Below are 15,888 nucleotides of genomic sequence, written 5' to 3'. Positions count from 1 at the left end.
TTTTAATTTTCTTGCTTTTATTCCAAACAAAGCTGGAAGGAAGTCTGTGTGTGATCAATCTTTCTTGCCAAATGGTTTGACAGCTTCTGGCCCTAAAGATCACATTTAAAGCTTCTTGTTTCTTCCAAGATCAAATGTTACTGGGAAAGAGGTTTCAGTGAGAAATGCAGCTAAAGAACTCGTAACTTCTCCTTGCTTGTTTTCTTGGGATATACAGTATTCACATGGCAGGTATGGCACCTTTCCTTTGTCTTTTTTCCAGGCAGCGTCTTCATACGAAGCTGGGAATTAAAAAAATACTTTGGATGGATGGATGTGTGCAGATGTAATGGAGCTTTGTTGGTCTAGTGTGTGTGGGTGTGAGGATTCCTAAAATCTATACTCCCTTTAGCTATATCAGGAAACAAAGAATTTCACTGTGTCCACATTAAATCCTTTCATTATTAATAATATTATCCAAACAAAATTCATCCAACTATTTACATACAAACGGTGATTTTTATTCTATCCATAGAAAAGAAACAAGCAGAAACAAGACTATTCATGTTTAGATTGTCCAGCAACCTACAATGTGTACAATGTGCCTACAACATATGGTAACCAGAAGCAGCATTAAAATAATACATCATGTCCTTCAATCCAACACCCATGCCCTTGAGGATAATTATTAACACAAAAAGAGATTTATCTCCTCTATACTTCTTGGAAGCTTATGTTTTATAGCCAAGCAAACAAACACACACACACACATATATATATATATATATATATATATATATATATATATATATATATATATATATATATATATATATACACACATGTCTAGGGGCACGGGTTAATAGGAGGTGCACTTTACCGTTTACTTGAACGAAATCAGATTTATTTACCATTTTTTCTTCAGGCTGAGGATGGCATTTGGAAGATATATACCCATTTCGAAATGTATTGTAAGAGACGAAATATCAATCATTGGAAACTAAAGTCATGCTGAGAAATACACGAAATTATGTTCTGTATACTGGTAGTAGTAGAGTATTAGTAGGACATTTGAGATCACGTAGTTTATTTTATTATATTGTGATCATATGTGGAAGAGATGTCCTTTATATACATATATTCATATGGAAATATATAACAAATGTATATATATTCTTTATATACCCGCATATTTTCATCCCTGTCTTCCTTGCTCTCACACATATGCCCACATGCTTTGATTTGTTTGATTTGGTATTTTGCCTTTTGTGTCTAGCTCTTCTTTTATTTTTATCTAACAACAATGCCACCCACAGAAATGTCCTTTACTAGGGAAAAGTGTAGGAGTAAAATGTGCATTTTCTTACAATGAGCTCAACTGGAAGATTCAGGGAGAAGAAATCATTCCGTGTGAACAGATGCCTGGGAGCTGATGCTGCAGATTGGAACACAACATGGCGTAGAAGCCCATCAGCACAAAGCTATTACCTACCGGACCTCCATTATCAGCCATCTTATCAATCAACTACACCCTCTCCTTCTCTCTGGCTCTGTGCTACAAAAGAAACTGCAGTTTCCTTTCCTACCTTCCAATGCTGTTGTACTGAAATTGACCATTTTGACGGTTTGAAATGTATGGATAGTATATAATATGCATTTCATTGTATTGTTAACCGTTTCATGCAAAGTGGTATATAAACAAATATACACTTCTGATATTTTATCTACCATTTTATTGCATCTTTAAAGAGAATTATTTTTGATACCAACGTTCCCTGTGCCATTATCCCATCTAACAAAAGGCCAGACCTGAATGTATCTGCTATGTATTGTCTATAAATATGAGTGATGGGATAAATAAGATGTAAACAGTTCGATATATTTGCAGAAAAAAAAACAATAAATTAACTGGAACTGATATCCCAGCATACAAACATTAATGACTTTCACAATTGTAATGATTCAGGCTGATCACCCTGTTCAAGCGCTTTTTAGGATATTTGTCTAGCAATTTAAAGGAAGTGCAATAATAATTAATTTCGTTTCCCTGCGGGATAAGAAATGTAGGAACAAATTCACATTTAAGAAGAAATTTTCATATAAAATTTGTTCTTATACCCTGTTTGATAAAAGTGTAGATTAAAATACAAAGATATCTGCTCCAGGTAGTGTTCATAGTAGGCGATTGGGACTATGCAAACAAAAATGCAATGGATTTTGCAGACCAAAAATAAAGTAAAAACAAAAATACGAAACAAGGAAATTACTTGAATTAAAGGTAGAAAAAAATAAGAATGTAATCGATGTGTCCCCTACACATATTAGTGTCCATTACAAATGTGTCAACTTGGGTGCTTCCTGAATTCTTCCCTGAGAGCTATGATGAGAAGATAATTCTGTATATGTAGGGTGGGTGTCACAAGGTCCATGGTGGTGACTACTGTTCATGGGTCCTGGTCCACTGTAGTCCATGTTGGAGGAGGAATGAGTCAGATGAGATAGACCAAACATGGAGGGCCCTGAATTAGTCATGGATTCCACATAATTGCTCCCTACATAAACGGGGCTTCCCTGTACATGAGGATTGCCATAACCACCACTATTTTGCAGTGGATGAGTGTCATATTCTGGGGTGACAGCAGCAGTTCCTGTGTATCTCTTCTGATGAGGGGGGCAGCTGTTATGATGAGGGCTGGGGTATGGAGCAGGCACACCGTAGGAGTTTGGATGGGGTTTGTTAAACGCTGGGGGAGACTGAGGCTCATAGGGGACACTGTTTACCAGAGAATGCATAGAGTTCAGATACCCCCCGATAGCTGCTGGCGGTACGGGACTCCTACAGGGTGAGGGGCCGCCAGATGACGTCATCATGGATTTCCCTTTCTGATCCTTTTTGTATTTCATTCGTCGATTCTGGAACCAGATCTTGATTTGCCTCTCTGTGAGGTTAAGCAAGTTTGCCATTTCCACTCTTCTAGGTCTACACAGGTATCGGTTAAAATGGAACTCCTTTTCCAGTTCTACCAGCTGGGCGCTTGTATAAGCGGTGCGGGCCCTTTTGGAAGAAGATTGCCCGGGGGGACTTTTGTCACCAGCACAACTCTCACCTGCAATGACCATCAAATAAAGCATAAGAACATAAAATTGCCACACTTTGCAATGATAACCCACAATGATAAAGCTACTAATGATTTTTAAAACAGTCCATGCAAGGATCCAGAGTAAAATATACAAAACGTCCTTGAAGTGTAATGTTTATATTTATTTTTGGGAAACCCGGTGACTACATATCAATCACTACAGCTCCCACAAGGGTTTTCACCCAGCTTTTCCAGGCTTCTGAACGGCAAGTTCACCTAAATATTTATAACTCCTGGAGTGTCATTCATTTTAGAATGATGGGGGGAAGACACTTTCATACAATTGTTCCAGCAGTCTGCTTCAGGTGCTCATGGAAGGCCTGGGAATAGCCCAACGAACATATAAAAGATAAATCTACAGGATTCGAAGTGTTTGTCATGCAGTTATTAAAGGACATGGATAGCACTTGGACTACTACTGTAGTCCAAGTGCTATCCATGTCATTGCTATACTACAGCCTGGTTGAAAAAGGTCTCTTGACCAAAAGGTCCATCTGGTTGTTTTGCATTAGGGGCCGTCCACACTGCCATATGTTTATCCATGAAATGCACACATTTTTTTGTACAAAAACGAATGAAAACGTAGCTTTTCACAGATCCATAAGCTATAATGGTTTCAACATAGTCATGCTATGCATACGTTTGAATACATTTAGCCTAGCAAACATTTGTGTTCCTTTTTTTGGGGGGGGGGGGGAGGGGTTGAAAAACGCAGCGTACTACATATTTCTGACCCACAAAAAAGTGTATGAAACATACTTATTTTTAACATTGCAGTCAATGAATAATGTATGGAAACATATGAGTGTATGTTTCCATATGGGTAACATACGCTTTTGTAATCAGCGGGGGGGGGGGGGGGGGGAAGTGATGAACTACAAAACTTTATTTAAAAGAATTTACAGTGAAAACGTATACATTTTTATTTAAAAAAAAATGGATTGCAACATATACTATGCATTCGATTTTAAAAACAAAAATGTATGCTTAGATGCATGCGTTTTTGCTAGTTTTTTTCCATGTACGTTTCTCTCCGTGTACATGAAAGTGCCATAGTGGATGGGCCTGCAAACTGTGTAGGGCTGTGATCCTACGTGGCATTTTTTGTTGCAGTTTTCAACTGCAATTAAAACATGCATCAGTAAACTGCATTTAGCAATGCATGTTTTGTTGTGTTTTTTTATAGTATGCAGTTTTTGAAAACTGTATGTGGTTTCTAGATGCACTTTTTAATTGGGGTTGAAAACCGCAACAAAAAAACCCACCATGTGTGAAAGCAGCCTTAATGCCTCGGACTCATTTGTCTGTATCGATGAAATTACTTCAATAATTGCATCAAGAACACCTTGAGTGCTGTGGATGTATCTTTTGCATATTTTAGAATGGGCTGTTTCATAACTTGGCAGCTATGCCACTCAGGAACCAGGAAAAGTTGGGTGGGAGATTTAATATTGGACAAAACAGATAACACTCTCTATAACGTTTTAGAGAATAATATAATGTTAAAGTTATCTTGCACTTATGGTACATTAAACAATCTAGGAAAATAAGGAATATGTTGTTATTGTTGTTATTACTATCATTTTATTTTTTTATAGTTTAATATAATGTGTCAATAATCCTCAAAGTATCATAATAATGATAATAATAATAGCAACAACAACAATGCTATTTTTCTTATCTTATGGTAAAAGTAGTATTGCATGAAGCAGATCTCCCTTTTTTCCGTTGTGTAAAAGACCACATGGTAGCTGCTGTCTGTGAATAAGATGGCTCCACTCCCTACCCACTCTTATGTATAAGGGCAACCCAAGAAGCCAGATGGTAATGATAAGCGAGCAGCTCTGCCAAGTCAGTTCGATGTTATGATTACAGACACAACATGATGCATTCAAATGCTGTTGTAAAATATGCAGAAAATAATTCTCCTATCTGGAAACACCTGCATAAACCTTCAATATTTACAACAATATCCAATATAACAGCTCAAAAAGAAAGAGAATGAGGAAGCATGAGAACTTTACACAGATCTAGGAAGCTCGATTAACCCTAAAGTCCCCATAGCATGGTTAATGAAAAGAACAGATTTCTTGCATTGCCACTCCCAAGAAGGACGCGATTAAGAAACGTTGGCTATTCTACAGCCAGTGCAGCAGAAAGGCTACTGCGCATGCGCACACGGAAGTACCCAGGAGCAGAGGGGAAGGAGAAAGGGAGATTGGGGGCTGGAGGGAACATGGAAGTAAAAAGGAAGAGACAGTAGGAGACATTGCAGCCTATAGGTATTTTCTATATTCTGCAAATCTTTAAACGCTACATATTGCTTAACTCCAAAGACTTGTCATGTGTAATTCTCTAAAGCTGCAACCATGGAATGAACTGAGCTGTCAGGAAATCATCATACAGGAACTCTTAATAAATCATGGAATTGCTCCTTTATACTAGATAGAATCTAATTATATCCAATAATTGCATCAAAAATTAATTGTCATTAGTACAGCTGCTCTATGTCTGACAGCTGAGTGTTGTCTCTATCTCAGCTATGGTCACAGTGCAGGACAATTATGAAACTTCAGATTCTTACTGTTGAGTATCTTAGTGTTACTAATCTTCATTAAACCTTAGATCTATGCAGACGATCCTCACTATATGGAACTAATGACTGAAACAGGGTTTCTTTTTCATTAGCAGTGTGTTTACTTAAAATATTTTAGTATCAGTTAGTAGCAGTAACAAGCAGTGGTAGTAAGATCAGTAGTAGTAATAGTAGTAGCAGCGGTAGTAGGGCCAGTAGAAATAATAGTGGCAGCAGTGGTAGTAGTAGCAGCAGTAGTAGTAGTAATAGTAGCAGCAGTGGTAGTAGGATCAGTACCAGCAGCAGTGGTAGTTGGGTCAGTAGTAGTAGTAGCAGCATTGATAGTAGGATCAGAAGTAGTAATAATAGCAGCTGTGGTGGTAGTAGTATCAATAGCAGCAGCAGAAGTAGTAGCAGCAGTGGTAGTAGGATCAGTAGTAGAAACAGTAGTAGTAGTAGTACAGAAATTCCATATGTTTTGCCCCCCTAAGTTTTACTTCCAATTGCTAAATTGATATTATCTACCTATAATATATGCAAGTGCAGTGGATAATGATGCTACTCAATTGGATTATAATATCAATTACATTAATAAATGACAATAATATATGAATAAAGAATATTAAGTGCATCTAGAAAGGAAAAGTATCAGTCCTCCCTTTAACTTTCCTATTCTATTTGCATCCACTTCTGACTTCAGCTCAAAAATTGAATGAAAAACTCACAAAAACTGGAGCGTGTTTCTAAACCAAAAAAAGCTAAAACGCTGAGTGTGAAACCACCCAGATATTCTAATGATCTTGCATTTTTTAATAGATGAATAGATAGATATAGATAGATCAATGATGTCATTATTTTGCACTACTACTAAGTAGTACTTAAAGTAGGCCGATAAAACTATAATTTGTCCTCAAGTGCCTCAAAGAGTTGACAGAAGGGTTAATGTACAGTTTTGCATAGCTCCAAGGCTATGAAAGTCAGCCCCAGCTTTCATGAATTCTGTGCACCAGGTGTGAATAAAAGAAAGGTGGTGACATTACCTGAGCTGGAGTTTCCTCCTGCTGCTGCAGCTGCTGTTGCCTTCTGTTTAGTGTTCTGCCGAGATTCCTTCATCCAGGGGAAAATCTGCTTGGACATGGTGGGTGAGGAGATATTGGTGGCCTTGGTAGTGGAGGCTGTGGCTGTATTATTGGCATGTTGTTCAGGTGGAGATACAGAGGGTGGTGTAGACTGTTGCTGTTGCTGATCCTGGCTTGATTGACTATTGATGGCTCTCATGCAACTCTCATTGACGTCATTGGCCTTGTGAGGTGGCACTATACTGCCAGGTGACTGCAAAGAGCAGGCAGGTCGATGATAGTCACTTTCCAAAGGATATTGCTGCTGGCTTGCATTATAAGTGTAACCATTTGCTCCTGGGTAGGGGTATCCACCATAGATCGCAGAGCTGTCGTAGTAGGTCGCTTTTTGCATTTCGTTGTTTCCCAATATTTATTTCACAAACTGACAGGGTCCTGACACCCGTAAAGAATAACATTGGCACCCTGAGTCACGTGGTGCTCTTCCTCCAATGGCCTCTGTGGTCAGACCTGTGGTGGAATAAAAGCAAGTTACAGTCAGGAGATGGGAGAGATCCATCTTACTTACAATAGCTAAGTGACATGAAAGCCAGCAAGGAAAAAGTGCTCAGCAATATTGAGAAGTGTGTATTAAGATGATAGGGCTGCTCACTAACGTCCAACTAATTCACACTCACCCAGAAATTACACTTCAATGCAGTGTGAATGACTACATCATAGGTCACAGTGTGCACACCCCTCCCCTACCCACCAAAGTACACATACACAAGTACATATGTAATCCTCCTCACTGCCCTGGACACACACATACAAGTGCATATGTAATCCTGCTTGATTACGCCGGGAGACACAAACACAGATATAGTTACATACATGGGTATGGCTGAATCTGTCTATCTTTCTATGTATTTAGTTATTCTATCTTCCCCTATATCTGTATATGCAAATGCAAATATATCTGTGTTTGTGCGTGTAGAAACAAAATTATTTATATATATATATATATATATATATATACATATATATATATATATATATACATATATATACACACACAGATAGATAGATATTAGACTATCTATGCTAATATAGCCCCCTCTCTCTCTGTATATATATATATATATATATATATATATATATATATATATATATATATATATATATATATATATATCTTTAGAATGTGTTTCAACATATACTTTTCTAATGCATTATCAGCCATATGCCACTTTGATACTACTTTGATACATCTTGTCACACAGATCAACTTAATAACATCATAATATAAAGGTACACACAAATCTCATGTAGATGTCTCCTGACTGCACTCACTCACACTTATGTAGCTCTCACTGCCCATTTCCATCTAATATATCTCATGTTGGAAAGATAACCTTAGCTCTAGGACCGTATTGTAAATCACAAATTATTGTTCACACAGAGCACAGTATTGACTGAGTAAACATTCGTTTATCAAAGAACAGATATCGAATCTAAACACAGGCCTACACAGCAATATTTTACCTGCAGTCAAAGCACTAATAGCAACATATATAGTTACCTACACATAATATAACGATAATAATGCGGATGATAATAGAAAATATGAATAATCATATTCTATGAATTGTTAAAGTAATTTTAGTTGGGCTGAATACAGAATATCGGATATCTGTTTTTGTTTGTTGGTTATATGTTTTTATTCTATTGCCATAAAATATCAACGTGCTACCTCTTACAATGTTACAATGCAAGTAATCCAGTATCTGCATTTAAAAATGATCTGTATCAATTAGGTGCAGAAACAGAGTAAACAGAGAACTCGCCAGCATGTAGTTTTCCACTATCACACATTTTATTAGTATTTAGGGTTATGATCTTGTAACGTGCAGCAGAATGATATGGACAGTGACTTCAATAAATGAAGACTTTTAGTAAACAAACAACATAAAAAGTCAGTTGTGTTGTGATGTGATTAGCCCTCACATGAAGTGTACACAATTCTACCTGTTAAAACATGATGGATTTGAAAAAACACCAGGAACCAGAAAGACCAGCAGCGTTCATCTCCATGACCACGGCATGAACTTTCTGTGCAGCCCCTAACGATAATAGGTTCTGTCTTTGCAACTGCTCTGCAATTTGATGTATGGGGGTCATTTGGCTAGCGAGAGAGTAGATGATGGAAACACAAGCCATAAAATTCTTCTAGGATCTTGTCTATCTTTTGTCAAATCTCCATGTTTACCTCTTTCTAAGTAACTATTTAAAGGTAGCTACACCACAAGGGCAGAGCATTAAAAATGAGAAGGAGATATATATATATATATATATATATATATATATATATATATATATATATATATATATATATACACACATTTATATATATTAGTTTATTAGTCAATGTGTTTTTGTTTACATCCAATTCCTATATTTAACTGTTTGACATGATTTATATTGCAATATCATTCAATAACGTTCATAATATATGCTGCTATAAATAAAATTTTGTATTGAATGTTGCATTCTTCCACTTTTTTAATGACATGATTGAAGTTACATAGAGGTTTAAAATTATATTACCCAGACGCCTCCTTTCTCTAGAGTTGACCTGTTATTACCGCTGCTACAAGCCTATCAGACCTCCCAAACCCAATGAAATATTTCATATGAACTATATGTGAAAAGAACAACAATGAAATGAAATGCCACATGTCACTGCGCTTCTATTAACTCCTAAAATCCTGGCAATGAACTGGAATATAAATCATTTATGATTCTACCATAACAGAACATTGATATTGAATTGTTTAAATTCTATGTTTATTTATAAACAAACAAGTACATAGAACAGTTTGCAATCATACAAATCTTTTGTTAGTATGTATTGGATTATGTAATATTTAATTGTTTAAAGAAAAGGACATTATGAAATAGTGGATTAGTGCTTTCAAATGTATAAGCTATTCATACATTTTACAGAAACGTGTAGTAGTTCTACATGAAATACTAAATAACAATACTTGATACTAAAATTCTTCAATTGTATTATATTTGAATACTGTAAAATTAACGTTTAAAACTACAAAAAAATCTTTCTTGCAAATGTAATCATGATCAGGCAATACTAGAGAATTTTCCATTTTAAAGTTCTCGGTCCCACTGCATGGAGATGAAATATAAAATGTTTAGGGGATTAATAAGAAAAAAAAAGTAATCTTTGAGATTCAGTGGTCAGATATGGCAAGAAACTGTGGAGACGAGAAAAGAGCTTGTATTAGCAAACTATACGTATCAGTCATTTCTTGAAAGGAAGCTTGAGCTTGTGAACTCTTCTTGAACCGAGATTTAAGACTATGGTCATAAATCACTGGGACATAAACTCCACCATTCACAAGTGATAGAGGATTTCTGGCCGTCTTACCTTGGATTCTGACGACTGATGCAGAACACAACAGACTTGTCCTCCAGTTCGGGCTCCAGAACCAGCAAATCTGGGTCACCCCCCACCCTTCCTATGTCCTGGGCATCATGAAGGATAGTACCAGCAGCACCTCTCCTGCTCTATCACCTACAAGCACCAGGATAAGGACAGCCTTCAGGAAACCTCAACAAGAAATGTCTGCCAAGAACTGGACAACCCCTAAGGTTACATATGGGCGACCCCGGTCACCAAGATAAGAGCTATCAACTCACAGGGCTCTCCAAGTGTAGTTCCACAGACACAAAAATGGTATGTTTCTTACTAATATTGCCTGCTGAATGATGCTAGATTCCAGGGAGAATATTCATCTGGGAACAGGGATGTGTGGGGGGAGAAAAAAAAGGAGAAAGACATTTAAAGTCTAGGAAGATGGGGTAGACATGGAAAGAAAAATAAAATAACATGAAAAAATGGAGGGAGGAGTATCCAGGACCCTGTGAAAGGAGGCGGCACTGGGGTTCTGGAAAATTATGCTAATGATGAACACAGCCTCAGTGCAACATGGGATCTACTGCTCTTTCATTAATTCTCTAATTTATCGCACAAATGTATCTAGTGGTTGAACTTCATCTTGAATATTCAGTCACTAATAAACAGTGGAATAGGAATATTAGATGGCTGATACATGTGCCGCCGCACTTGTTTTAAGTCTGATGACTTATTAAATTGTTGCAGGAATATCAATTTCATATGAAATCCATGCAGAAAGCCTGCATATATGAAGAAACATTTGCGAATTTATATGGAATATACATATAGAAATATGACCCTTTTACACGCACGGTGCCCTATTGGAAGTCTTATTATTTTTCAATAGGGATTAAGATCCTTGAGGTTCTTCTGAGAAATTATTTGGCCAAAACCAGGTGTTAAAAATATGAGATGAATGTTTCAGACTATTGTGACGAAGAATAATACAGAGAAGGCATAGGATAAGCATATACATAAAGGGCTATAAGACCGGGTGGCCTCTTCTGCATACCAATGGTTTTTGTCATTTATGGGCAGACAAGATTTATTACACCATGCACCACGGCTGTAAACGGGACATTAAAACCTAGAAACACTTGCTCTTCATTGCTTCTCATGGCATATTGCAATGGCAGCACATGAAAGAAGGCAGCGTAGGAGGAGAAGGGTGGAAGAAATCCACAACTAGGCATTTCCATTGACTCCAGTGTTGGGTGTTGTATCTGATGAAAGCCACTTTGGTCAATCATTCACCCCACTACTTCTTAAATTGCTGATCTGAGCTTCTTTTTATTTCAGAGCTGCCGGAATAATAACACTACAAGCCCAAGCCTGGATACCCTACACCGTATTCCTAATGTCTTCCAGACATGAATCAGCTAAATTGTTCTTAACCTAGAACATCAGGGCGATAAATAGGAATAGAACCCATGATTATTATATGAAAGCTCTATATCCATAGCAGGAAGATGCTTCTTATATCAGGTACAGTCTTTTGTGTTGTAAATCACTTGTGCTATTATAATAGTGTGCTCTATAAAGTGATGCTTGGTTATTGTCTGCAGAGATTTATGACATCTGGTTGAATGTTGCAATGCATGTATTTATTTAGTGTTATACATCTCCAATTTAGATGAACAGATGCTTGTAAAATATTATGTGCACAATAAAATCTTACTACCCATTGACGCCTGACTTTATTGTATACAATGCGTAAATATATGGCAATCACTATTGTAATATGGATATCAATACAGCTATGCTATTTATTAAGCATTGGTAATGGCCGATTATGATAATATCAAATGCAGGTAATGCCACAGAAATGTCTGCGATCTAGATAGATAGATAGATAGATAGATAGATAGATAGATAGATAGATGGATAGATAGAGATATATAGATAGATATAGTTAAATAATTGACTATAAAAGAAATTCATCCATTCTTAAATTATTATTGCGCAAGAAAACCCAAACATCACTATATTGTTACTGGTTATCTATTTACTAGCTTAATAAGGGACAATGTGCATGGACTGGCTTTAATGTGCAGATGTAATACTTAGAATAACAACTATATAACAAAGATAGGCGCTAGTAGAATGCATGAATATATATATTCTAGTAGCACTTGCCTTTGTTTTAATTTTTTTAAATAGCTATGATGAATAAATAGCTATAATGGATAAAGCGAAGTTTTGTAATACATGCATACAAGACTATGCAGAAATACATATACGAGCTGTATGTGCATATTTTTTCCTATGTCTGTGCGGCATAATTGTAAAGCATTTTGGATCGTCATCTTATCAAGCTCTTCTGCCCCAATTCACCAGCTACATAAATCAAATCTCAACACTGTGACCTTTCCTCAAGCGACACTCATTAGTGCATGTACGTAATATCCTCACTCTCCCTATGTATTTATATATTGCTTTGAACAAATTGTAACATGCCAATACTCATATCTATAGGATATGAAAAATAAGCACTCCAGCCCCCAGCTGATAGTATTAAACGGCAGCTTATTATAGATTATAAAAGGCATTGTAAAGTATCCAGATAGGTTATCTCACAATCCGAGGCCAAAATCGTATCTATTTAACGGAGCATTATAAAAAGGGGCTATTTCCAAATACACAACCTACAACAGCTACAAATCAACAAAAATGATCAGCAAGTGACTAAAACTACAAAAGCACCATCAGGACTCTATTTATGATCACAGCTGGCAGCGTAAAGAGCTTTGATTTTTTATTGTATATTCTTTATCTGATGATGACTGACCACTCGGTTCCTCCAAGAATGGATTAAAATAATAGTAGACTCAATACAGCCAACAAACACCAGTATTATGATCATTTGCATATCTGCATACATAATACATGCAGAACTAAGATTTTACAAGCCATTTCTTTTCATTCAACCTACTTAGTTTTGCTACTGACCTTTGCCTTGGTCAACAACAACTCACAACATTCATGAGCAATCAACGGATATACCTTAGAATAAGATCCATCCTTTTACCCCTATCAGTTTTCCAATGGGGTATCCTTGATGGTGGGATCAGGGCTGATTACAATAGGGAGAACCTCTTGCTGGGGGTGATAAGAAAAATCACAGAAGCCTGACTAGATCTCAGCTCCAAATGCTACAAAATCTTTTGCAATGCTCACGTGGTTCTACGTCAAATTCAATGCTATAATTTTAAATAGGAGATGGTGGAGAAACCAGACCTTGTAGATCCAGTATCTCCCAGGCTCAACTATTACATAAACCCAGGAAGAACAAAAATCCAAACCCTCCAACTCCTCCCTATAGTATTCCCAATCTGCTGTGAAAATGTTCCACAATCTGAATTTGTACAATCCAAAAACCTACAATAGGCACTATAGGTAGTCAACTTACACAGAAAACACTCGAAGAGATGGATCCTGACAGTGGAAGCCTTATTGACTGATTACCAAGCCCAGCACATATGAGCCATTACAGCCCCATTGAGGAGAGCTTGCTATACTCCCACACATGACACATGTCCCACAGTAGAAACTAAAAGGCCTATAATTACCTGACAAATGCAAAATTGGTATTTCCATTCAGTAGTTTTTTGTTCATACTATAAAGTATGTTCATGAATGTAATAGTGAGATGGCTCTGAACGTCTTGAATCTTTGGAGACAGTCCTGCACAGTGCTGGCTTTATACATTTCCTATACTTATAGTTAACATTAGCCACAAAATTATAGGGTTATCCATATGATTAACTTTGGCAAATGACTCTGTTGGTCCTTCACTTTGGCTCACTGAACTGTTATTCATACGCAGATAATATCAATAGCAGGAAATGGATGGATAGATAGATAGATAGATAGATAGATAGATAGATAGATAGATAGATAGATAGATAGATAGATAGATAGATAGATAACACACCAAATCTAACACACAACTGTGTTCTCTATATTTTAGTATTTGTACCACATCTATGACATCAGCACATGCCAAAATCCACACTGCACCCATGAAAGCGAATATAAATGATTTTCTGGCCCAGGCGTGGCATTTTGGAGTTAGTTAATGAATATCTTGAATATAATGGAGCAGAGAACAAAAAAGCCTCATGGCAGGAAAGGGGCACAGAATTAATGGATAAATGGTCAGTTGTTGAGAAGCTCAGCAGAGACAAAGATGAGTGGCTAGCTTTCCCTGGACCTGATCATGTGAAAAACACTTTAGCACTGGATGTTACATGAAAGGGGAGAGAATCTTTCTGTTTGGAGTTGGAGATGGCTTTAGTGTCTGTGAAATATACACCAGCTCACCTCATATATCTCTCTGTCTTCCAGAAATCGAAGATGGAAGCAGGCTTACTGGAATAGGCTGGGGATAAATCAATGTTCCTGGATGGACTCACAGTGCATCATATTCATTCTGCTTTGGTGAATTTCTGGATTTCAGACTTGGTTTCAGTGTACTGCACAGTTTATAAAGTTACTTTAAACTCTGAGGACTGAGGGTGGTGTCAACCTTTTAATCGATTAGAATATTCTGATAACTGGGCATTTATGCATAGAGGTTGGCACCTAAACGTTATTGCTGAAGGTAATAAATTCTGCCACCAAAACTATGGACTTGATTGATGTTATTTTGTTTTACAGGCAGAAGTGCAAAACCGTGCAAGGCTACTAAACACGAGGTTTAGCACGCCATACTACACAATGGGCCCTTTCTCTGATTATGCTCAAAGATGGAGAGGATAGTGGGAGAGGTTTATGGGCGTGAGAGGAGTTAAACTACAAACTTTTACTTTGCACTCATACATATTTATTGACTTATGTGCGAATATACATTTTATATATATATATATATATATATATATATATATATATATATATATAGTCAGAAAAAGCTAGATAAATATAGCTGTATTTCATTTTGTGCAATTTATTGTGATGTCATAAAGTTTTAGATGACGTTTCAGTTTTTTTTGCATGAGAGTCCAGACGCTAAAAATGTGGTAAATAATACAGATTACAGCTTTTAAATCTGCATATAGCACTGATACATCCACTTTGTGCTTTCTGTTTGAAGTTTGTGTTTTTTACTCTTACAACTAGAACATATTCCCTGAAAACAAGGTATCTATCTATCTATCTATCTATCTATCTATCTGTCTATCTATCTCTTTTCCTCTCTGATAATGATGTAGGTTTACCTGCAGTCCTACATGATATCAGTGATAACAGATTGTGATATCACTATAAGTTTGGCCGTAAAATAAATGTAGCACTGTAAAGATCTGTATGGATCATGGTATAATAAACTGAAACAAAAAGTTTTAGTTTAACATTCTTAAGCGAGCTTCACAAGAAATCTATGACTTCATTCTGAAAAGTTTCTTTACATTTATAGCTCATGAACAGTGGGACAGGTGTGAACAAAGAGAATCAATAAACATGTCAGCGGGAGCACTTACTGCAGCGTGTGAAGGAGATTTTATTTCTGCTTTAAATATCACTAATGATAAAAAAACACACACATTTTGGTAGTAAAAGTGCAAATGCAAAAATGTCTTCTTAAAGCAGAATGATACTAGATAGACTACGGTCCATGCATGAAATAGTCAAATCATGTGCAGTAAATGGATTTAAGTTTTC

General features: G+C 36.6%; 1 protein-coding gene and 1 long non-coding RNA gene across 8 annotated transcripts in view; one reads left to right on the top strand and one right to left on the bottom strand.

The window, feature by feature from the left end:
- Nucleotides 1–1,695: 1,695 nt before the first annotated feature.
- The window catches only part of HOXA3 (homeobox A3), a 60,080-nt gene continuing 45,887 nt past the window's right edge, over nucleotides 1,696–15,888 (bottom strand). For 5 of the 7 annotated variants that reach the window (XM_066585301.1, XM_066585297.1, XM_066585298.1 and 2 more), the window contains 2 exons: nucleotides 6,735–7,283; nucleotides 1,696–3,086 (listed from right to left, as the gene is read on the bottom strand). In XM_066585301.1, coding sequence (XP_066441398.1) covers nucleotides 2,311–3,086; nucleotides 6,735–7,167 — 1,209 coding nt within the window. In that variant the 5' untranslated portion in view covers nucleotides 7,168–7,283 and the 3' untranslated portion in view covers nucleotides 1,696–2,310. Of the gene's footprint in view, nucleotides 3,087–6,734; nucleotides 7,284–10,200; nucleotides 10,327–13,233; nucleotides 13,356–15,888 lie in introns of those variants that run through there. The other 2 variants (XM_066585303.1, XM_066585302.1) reach the window with 2 other exon arrangements.
- Nucleotides 10,399–15,062, top strand: LOC136586953 (uncharacterized). Its single transcript, XR_010787356.1, has 3 exons — nucleotides 10,399–10,509; nucleotides 11,530–11,715; nucleotides 14,578–15,062. It is a non-coding gene; the product is annotated as an uncharacterized lncRNA (long non-coding RNA).

Source organism: Eleutherodactylus coqui, chromosome 12 (genome assembly GCF_035609145.1).
Source record: "Eleutherodactylus coqui strain aEleCoq1 chromosome 12, aEleCoq1.hap1, whole genome shotgun sequence".
NCBI classification, from domain to species: Eukaryota; Metazoa; Chordata; class Amphibia; order Anura; family Eleutherodactylidae; genus Eleutherodactylus; species Eleutherodactylus coqui.
The sequence above is the reverse complement of the archived record's forward strand: the minus strand, read 5'-3'. Positions and strand labels throughout refer to the sequence as shown.